This window comes from Pteropus alecto, unplaced genomic scaffold (genome assembly GCF_000325575.1).
Source record: "Pteropus alecto unplaced genomic scaffold, ASM32557v1 scaffold155, whole genome shotgun sequence".
Lineage (NCBI taxonomy): Eukaryota > Metazoa > Chordata > Mammalia > Chiroptera > Pteropodidae > Pteropus > Pteropus alecto.
In genome coordinates this window covers 14,272,319-14,280,811 of record NW_006438113.1, presented here as the reverse complement: position 1 = coordinate 14,280,811, position 8,493 = coordinate 14,272,319, and the positions used below count along the sequence as shown (strand labels likewise).

The 8,493-nt window shown below is 46.8% G+C and overlaps 1 protein-coding gene across 1 annotated transcript in view; it reads left to right on the top strand.

The window, feature by feature from the left end:
* The window catches only part of HK1 (hexokinase 1), a 57,028-nt gene that overhangs the window by 36,133 nt on the left and 12,402 nt on the right, over window positions 1-8,493 (top strand). The window contains 5 exon segments of the mRNA XM_025049356.1: window positions 1,167-1,322; window positions 3,496-3,729; window positions 5,681-5,985; window positions 7,402-7,550; window positions 7,866-7,985. Of these exon segments, the coding sequence (XP_024905124.1) occupies window positions 1,167-1,322; window positions 3,496-3,729; window positions 5,681-5,985; window positions 7,402-7,550; window positions 7,866-7,985 (964 nt within the window).

The following is an 8,493-nucleotide window of genomic DNA, read 5'->3' as shown; positions in this document are numbered from 1 at the left end:
AGGTGTTTCGGGTGGCAACGGGGCAGGTAGGACTCAGGAAGGCTCTCTCCTGCCAGGGATCCTTGACACGTTGTAGCTGGGACGGTCCTGTCTGGTCTTGTCAGGAGGAGGAACCATGAGAACTGCCTTTCTCTGTGCCTTTGTTGACGGGTGAGGGAGGGTGCTCAGGTGTCAGCAGCATCCCTGGCTCCTGGGCCTGGCTCCGAATGGAACAGATTGTTTTGCTGTGTCATAGCCAGCTCTGGGTGTGCCAAATGGGCTCCCTCAGAGAACAAGCCGGCTGCCGGGATGTGGACCTGCCTCTGATCTGGCCTGCTCCGGGCTTTCTTCTGGCTCCGGGGCAGCCAGGACTTGGGCCTGAGTCTGGCTCAGATATGGCACGCAGTTCCAGTTTGTGGCAGTCTCTCTTCTGCAGCACTGGGCTCAAAGTGGCTGCCCAGTTCCAGAGTCCACAGCTCACACTACACCTCCCAGGGGAGGCGACAGGGTGGATTCTCTCTGTCATTGGCCTGTGGACGAATGTGGCCAGAGCGTGGGATGAACTGATTTGCTTTAAGCTACTCAGAGGCCTCCCCTGGAGTTTAGGGTGAGGTCTGTGTGGGAGAAGTAGGTTTCTCAAAGCAAATGTTTCTTGGTCTTTTTGCCTGGAGAAGGAGAACATGGATGCCAGGGGGGTGACCAGTGATCGGGGTCTCATGGGGAATGGCTGCATTTCAGCCACATCATCTACTCAGCTTTCCCTTGGAGGAGACAGTTATCCTTCCGAACTGGGAGAGTTCTTGGCTACCTCCTTCCCATAGGACTAGGAGATCTCCCTGAGAGCATGATGGAAGATGAAAGTCCTTTAAAAAGTACAACATAAACTTTTGTAAGAGATTATCATTCTGCTCGTTTCTAAAATCTTAACATTTGCCCTGCTGCAGGCAGCCTTCCTGGCCTGCCGCAGGGGTGCTCTCCTCCTGTTGCCCACCCTGGGGGTAGGTGTGGGGTCTGGATGACCCCTCACTGTCCCCTTGTTGTTTAATCACACAAGTGCACGGTCTTGCCTGCCAGTGAGGCTGTGAGCTAGTGAGGTATGAGGCCTCCTCTCCTGCTGTGTCCGTTTCACTCCTCATGAGTTGTCGCAGGAAGGACCTAACAAGTGCCCGGGCACTTTTCTCCTCCAGGTTTGAAAAGATGATCAGTGGCATGTACCTGGGAGAGCTGGTTCGACTGATCCTGGTCAAGATGGCCAAGGAGGGCCTTTTATTTGAAGGGCGGATCACCCCAGAGCTGCTCACCAGAGGGAAGTTTAACACCAGTGATGTGTCAGCCATTGAAAAGTAAGTGCCACCTCTGGAAGCTTTCTGCAGGGAGAGTGGGTGAGATGGAACAGCAGGTCCCTTGTTGCTGACTGAGTCCTGGTTTGGTGGGCTTCTCCCTCAAGAGCATCAGGGCTTTTTAGCTCTGTGTCCCCTCTCTTAGCTGGCCCGTCCTGGGCTGGTCTCCCTGCAAGTGTCAGCTTATCAAAGATTGTTCAAGTTAACACCATATACTTCATGGACGACTTAGTTACAAAAGCAGCCTCTTGTCCTCACTCTGTCCCCTCTTCTCCCTTCCTTCACCCCCAACAGGGTGAGATTAGAGATGATTCTAGTGGTGATCAGGGAGCTGACCGAGCCAGAGGCCTGGGCTTGGAAGTTCCTCTTTGGGATTTCAGGATCTTCTCCAGACTATGTTCCAGGGAACCCTGGTGACTCAAGACAGTTAGGTGTTCCCTGAAGAAAGCATTCTGTGGCCAATAGGATTGAGAAATACTGCGTATTTATCCTCCATTTAGAGATTTACAGTATTATAAGCATGTTAAAGAAAACCCAGTTCACTCTGGTTAGCAGCCAGAAGCAGTGTTCCCTGGCACAAGTTTGAGAAACATTGGTTGACAGATGAGACAGGACAGATAGACATAGAAGGATAGAGTTCAGCCAGCAACCTGACTGCTACCTTTTTGCCTCAACGTAAGAAACCCAGACTTCTCTGCCACAACTGTTATTTCAAGGCCATCACACTGAGAGGGAAGAAGGCAGTTTGATGTAGTCAGACACCTTCAGGTCTAAAGGACTTATATCTTATTGCTGGATTCCACATGCTGCCAGGTTCCATTCCTGGTTCGGGAGACTCTGTGTAGCCCTTAGGAGCCACCTGCTTGAAGCTGGCTACCTTCATGGTAGAAAAGCCCTTTCATCTCTCTGTACAAAGTGGTCATTCTCACTGCCCCTGCTGTGGTCCTGGAAATTCAGAGGGACCCAGTGGATTCCTATCTCTGGCTCCCGGCAGAACATGCACATCAGCTGTCTTTGTGATTAGAGCGGGAGGCCGATGGAAGTAGAAAATTTATCTGTACCTGCTGTTCTGTCACATCATGTACTGGCATTTGTCCTAGGATCACTCTCCTTTAGGAGTGATCGTTGCAGGGCTGCAGTAAGCAGGGAGCATGCAACTGAGTTTCCAACCATCTTTTGCATCTCCTGGTCAGCTGCTGGGAGATGAGGGGAGCAGGAGGCTCATGGCTTGTATTCAAAGTCATTGACAAAGTCAGGAAATGCCATCCTTCCTCTTGGTCTGTATCTGGTGTTGGCTTTTTGGTGACCAAGAAACAAAATCTCACTTAAACTGGCTTAAGAAAGCATGTATATTGTAATAAAGGCTATCCCCGCAAAAACCTATTAAAAACATCCTGCCACGGCAGGTGTTAGAAGCACTCTATAAAATCAGGAGTATTGTCTTGGAGCCTTAGCTAGTGTTTAAAAGAATAAGAAAAAAAAAAAAAAATAGAAAAATGAGAAGCATAAGAATGAAAAAAAGAGGAGATAAAACTGTCATTATTTGCAGATGGTGTAATTGTCTGTGTGAAACACCAAAACATATCTAGACAAGTAAATAGGATAACAAGAGAGGTTAGGAAGATGTCTGGAGAGGAAATACAAAAGTCAATTACATTTCTATATATTGGCAATAATTAAAATATGTATATATGTTTAAAATAAACCTTTTTTTTTAAAGACTATTTTTAGATTTAGAAAAAACATTGCAAGGATAGGGCAGAGTGGTCCCACAGTCCTTCACCCCGTTTCCCCATTGTTAACATCTTTCATCAAGGGAAGAATGCATAAGCATCCGGGGGCAGCTCACAGACTCAAAGAGCAGGTGATTCCCGCAGGCCTCCTGAGGCCGGAGCACTGGGGCGGAAGCAGCTGTTGAGAAGCCGTGTGGTTTTGCCCCTCTACTTCTCTCTGTGTGCATGTCATAACCCAGCATAGTAGAATTTTTCCTTCTGCTACCTGATATTTCTTAGGGAGGAAAACCCTTCTCATGCTCTTTTCAGGCATTTGACTGCCTTAATGCCGTGCCAGACACACATGTTGAATGGAGTTCGCCTTCCCAGGACCTCCCAAGCTCAGTGTTTTGTCCTGCCTGATGAGGTCCTTAACTCACAAGTATTGGCCTCTGACCTCACAGGAATAAGGAAGGCCTTCAAAATGCCAAAGAAATCCTGACCCGCCTGGGAGTGGAGCCATCTGACGACGACTGCGTTTCGGTCCAGCACGTGTGCACCATTGTCTCATTCCGCTCTGCCAACCTGGTGGCTGCGACGCTGGCCACCATCTTGAATCGCCTTCGCGATAACAAGGGCTCTCCCAGGCTGCGGACCACGGTTGGTGTCGACGGGTCTCTTTACAAGACGCACCCACAGTGAGTCTGCCCTTTACTATATAATTGGCACTCAATATCCGTCTGGGCTAAGCACCTTCTCCAGAGGTCAGACTTTTGCACCCACTGAAGAGTTTTTTGGGTCAGACAAGGCAATATTGACCTGGGCAGAAAGGTCAGAACTGCCCACCTGGGAAGTATCCTCCCCTCGTTTCTCGCTGGCGTTGCTTCTGCAGTGTACTGTTATCTCTCATTTCGTAAGTCTTGTTAGAGATTTCTGTAGTTGTCAGGAACGCTGAGTGGAATATATCTTTATCTTCATTTTCTTGCTTGTCTGCATTTCATCAGGGACCTTCATCCTCATTGAGGTTTGGGTCATAGGTGCAATGCCCACATTCCTGGTTTAGAAGCTCCTGTGAAAATCCTCCAAACCCTCAGACATTACTTTTTTAAATGGGCAGCCTGTCGACACTTTGTATCTGAGAGCCAGGGAGCAGTATGAGTTATAAGTAGTCCCTGTTGATGATGAGGGCCTTATCACTGTGCCGCCTTCTCTACTGGACACCTTAGTTTCAGAAGCCTTCTGTGGCCAATAAGAGCATGGTTTGTACCCTTTTAAAAGGCTAAAGGTGAATTCTAAATCTTCATAGTCTAAGTTTTAACAGTAAGTGCCTGTGACATGATTTTTATATAGGACTTCAGATATTTTTCCCAATGGATATAATGCTAAGTGCTGTACCTTCATCACACCTAGTTCTGAAGACAGTTAAACCAATGTTGACTTAAATTTAAATAGTTCTGTGTTACTGAGGGAATAGGCTTTGAGCTAGTTAGATGTTATCTGCCAGGGCCATAATTTTATTTCTTTGGATTCTTAAAGTATTTGTAAAATTCTCAGTAATGAAACTAGCCATATTTGGAGTGGAGGGGATTTCTTGGCAAATTTTTAGTCAAGAAAGCTTAGAGATTTGCAACATTGCATTAAAATTTTTTTTTGATTGTGGTAAAATACACATAATATAAAATTTGCTACCTTAGCCAATTTTGAGTGTACAGTTCAGTAGTATTAAATACATTCACACTGTTGAGCAAAAGTCACCACCAACCACCTCCGGACTCTTCATCTGCAACATCACACTTAAAAAATAACTTTGGTTAAATGTTTCTTATTTCAGAAGTAACAAATACTCAGCGTAGCAACTTTAGATCATTCAAAAAAATTACAAAAAGAATAGAAGTCATTTTTAATCCCAACCCCTGGAGCTGACCATGGTTAATATTTTCGCGTTCTGGTTTCTCTGTTTTCTTTGGCAGGCAGCCTTCCATACTTACACCAGACCACGAACTTTGAGAAAGTTCTGTGTCTCATTGAGTCCTGTTCTGAAGTCTTTTTCTAGCCAATAAAAAATGTCCAGACTCTCAGGGGCAGGAGGAAAGGGCCAAGTGAAAATAAAAAACAAGAGCGATTATTTATTGAGCCCTCTTTCCTCAGTGCCAGTTACTAATCTAAGCATTTTATGAACTCATTTTGTTCCCATCACATCACTATCAGCCAGATACTGTCATCCTCACTGACTCCAAGGTTAAGTAACAGGTTCATGGTCACCTGGTGTGGAAGTGGTGGAGCTCAATCACCATTGTCTCCTGATCTGACTTTCAGGCACTGGGCTCTTGACCACGATGCTGTATTATCTCTTTGTCATGTGGAGGACCTTGTCATTTTGGACCTCGAATTTCTGTATTCGATACTCATGTAATAGTGCGAATCCTCTCTCTCTTTTTTTTTTAATGTGTGATTGTGGATGATTTCATTTTTCCTTTTTACTTGTCTGCATTTGTTAACTTTTCTACAGTGGATGTGTATGTCTTATAGAATGAGAAAACCTAGTGTAGAAAATGGAATTAAACTGTGAAAAAAAAGGAAGAAAGGGGTACCAGAGGGCCCTAACAGGTGGCTCAGTCCAGGTATTGTGGCACCCCACCCTGCCTTTAGGTATTCCCGGCGTTTCCATAAGACGCTGAGGCGCTTGGTGCCTGACTCCGACGTGCGTTTCCTCCTCTCGGAGAGTGGCAGTGGCAAGGGGGCCGCCATGGTGACTGCAGTGGCTTACCGCCTGGCCGAGCAGCACCGGCAGATAGAGGAGACCCTGGCCCACTTCTGCCTCACCAAGGAAATGCTGCTGGAGGTGAAGAAGAGGATGCGGATTGAGATGGAAATGGGGCTAAAGAAGAAGACACACGATAAGGCCGTAGTCAAGATGCTGCCCTCCTTCGTCCGGAGTATTCCAGATGGGACTGGTGAGGGCCTGTGTTGGGGGCCAACATGTCCTTCCTTCCTTCTCATACCAATGACCAGTCACAGTGGGGCAGCAGGGAGGTTGGCTTCTCCAGGGGATGCATTTACACTGGAGTCGCATGATTTTGGCAAGAGCTAACTCACAAAACTCATTTTCCATTTTTACTACTGAGTTGCCTTGTACGTGACCCAGGGCCGTTGACGTCCCCTGGTCAGGCCTTGTTGGCAAACATCATCTCTAAAACTGCAGCCCTGCTCAGAATTAGAAAGTGTTTTAAAAAGAATGAAGCTGGGCAAATCCCACTGCACTGAGATGTTATAGGTTCTCTCACAAATACAGTAAAACCAGCAGAAGGGTAAACACCCACACACCCTTCCTAAGTCTTAACAAAGTGTGTGTGAGGCAAACAGGGTTCTGGGGATTGTCATATCCAAGCAGATTGGAGAACAGAGTTCAGCCCTTAATGCTGACCTTGCCGGTTCTTATTGGAGCTGACCATGAGGACTCCGAAGGGCTTCTCGGGTAGGTCCTTGGAGTAATGAATGTGATATGAATATGTCCTATGTACAAATTACCTTATGTGATTGCATTATGAACCACCTTCAAACAAACTTAATGGTTAAAAACAACAATCATTTATTATTGCTCATCCATCTGTGGGTCAACAATTTATTATCACTCATCTGGGCCAGGCTTGGCTGATCTTTGCTGGACTCATTCATGTGTCTGCAGTCACTGGTGGGTCAGCTGGGAGGCCTCCCTCATATGTCCAGCGGTTGGTTAGCTGTCAGCTGGGGTGCAGCAGTGCCTGGTGATGTGTTTCATTCTCCAGTGGGCCACTGGGCTTGTTCACGTGGCAACAGCAGGGTCCATGAAGGAGAGGGAAGACTTCAAAGCCTCATGGAGGCCTAGGCCGGATTCTCTCAGCTTTGCTTCTGCCACACTCTGTTGGCCAAGCAAGTCATAGCCTGGGCCAGATCCAAGGGGAAAAGAAATAGACTCCATCTCGTGATGCAAAGAACTGCAAAGGAGCATGCATACAGGGAGAGGAATGATGGTGGCCATTTTTGCAAACACTTTACACACTGACAGATATTATTAATTTTTATATGAGGTTCCCTAAAATCAGGCCATTGTTGCCTAGCTTTTTTAGTAACCCTGGTGAAAATTTTGTTGTGCTAAGTGGTTCATCCATGAGTCCTTTTGTGCTTCTAGTGTGGCTCAAAGGTAGTGGTCAGCGAGGTAGTACTCATCGCTCTCTGAGCCTGAGCTATGTGCTAGAGGAAAGACTTACGGCTTCTCCTTTTTTTTTTAAACATGAGGGTTTCCCCCCTTGAAAGTCTGGAGTCTTGGGGTCACTCGCTGCCGAGAGGCACTTAGCTGTTTTTGACATTCTTTATGTTCTTGGCTATGACAGAGCATGGTGACTTCTTGGCCCTGGATCTTGGAGGAACAAATTTCCGCGTCCTGCTGGTAAAAATGCGTAGTGGGAAAAAGAGAACAGTCGAAATGCACAACAAGATCTATGCCATTCCCACTGAAATCATGCAGGGCACCGGGGAAGAGGTGAGATGGTTTTGCTTTTATACTGCTGTGGTGCGTGTGTGTGATACACACGGCCAGTGGCATTTGTAGTCCCCAGAACTTGCCACATGATACCTGCAGTCGTTCATTTGTGTCCTGGGGGCCTGAAGGCATCAGGTACTTTCAGCCATGCTGGGCTTATGATGCTTAGGGGGCTGCAAAGATCCCGGAGAGGGGGACTTTTGCTCTGCATGTGTCAGGGTGTGTCTGTGTGTGTATATACATGTGTATTTGTATGTGTGCACTGAAAGTATAAAACCAGAGAACGCATGGGTAATCCATTCTTTTCTCCTAAAGCTGTTCGACCACATCGTCTCCTGCATCTCCGACTTCCTGGACTACATGGGGATCAAAGGCCCCAGAATGCCTCTGGGCTTCACGTTCTCATTTCCCTGCAAGCAGACGAGCTTGGATGAGGTGAGTCTCTTTCCTCCACGAGTCAGACATCACGCAGCACTGACTGCCCTGTGGCTAGCGTGGGCTGGCTCTTGAGGCCTCTTCCAGCCTCAGTGTCATCCTTCTATATCCTGGATGGCTCAGATGTCACAGTGAGTTGACCCAGGTTTTATGCTATATCCTGAAGCATATCTTAAGACTCCTCTCTACTCTTTATCATTTAAAGCACTTAACTTTCTGGGAAACCTTCTGGTCCTCCAGACAAAAAGAATCTCACCCTTTTCTGTGTTTCCCCATTCTTTCTAATGGTGCTCAATTATAGCGCTTTTTACAGTTATTAGTGATCGTGTCTTTCTTTTCTGCTATGTTGCGTGCTCCTTGAGCAAGGACCTGTGTTTCCCACATGCTCTAGCACAGAGTTCTATCAGAGGAGGGACTTAATAAATGTTTGTTCAATAAATGGGAAGAAATGGGGTACAAGGTCAGGGCTTAAGGACCTGCTGAGTACTAAGAGCTGGGCACAGAGCTG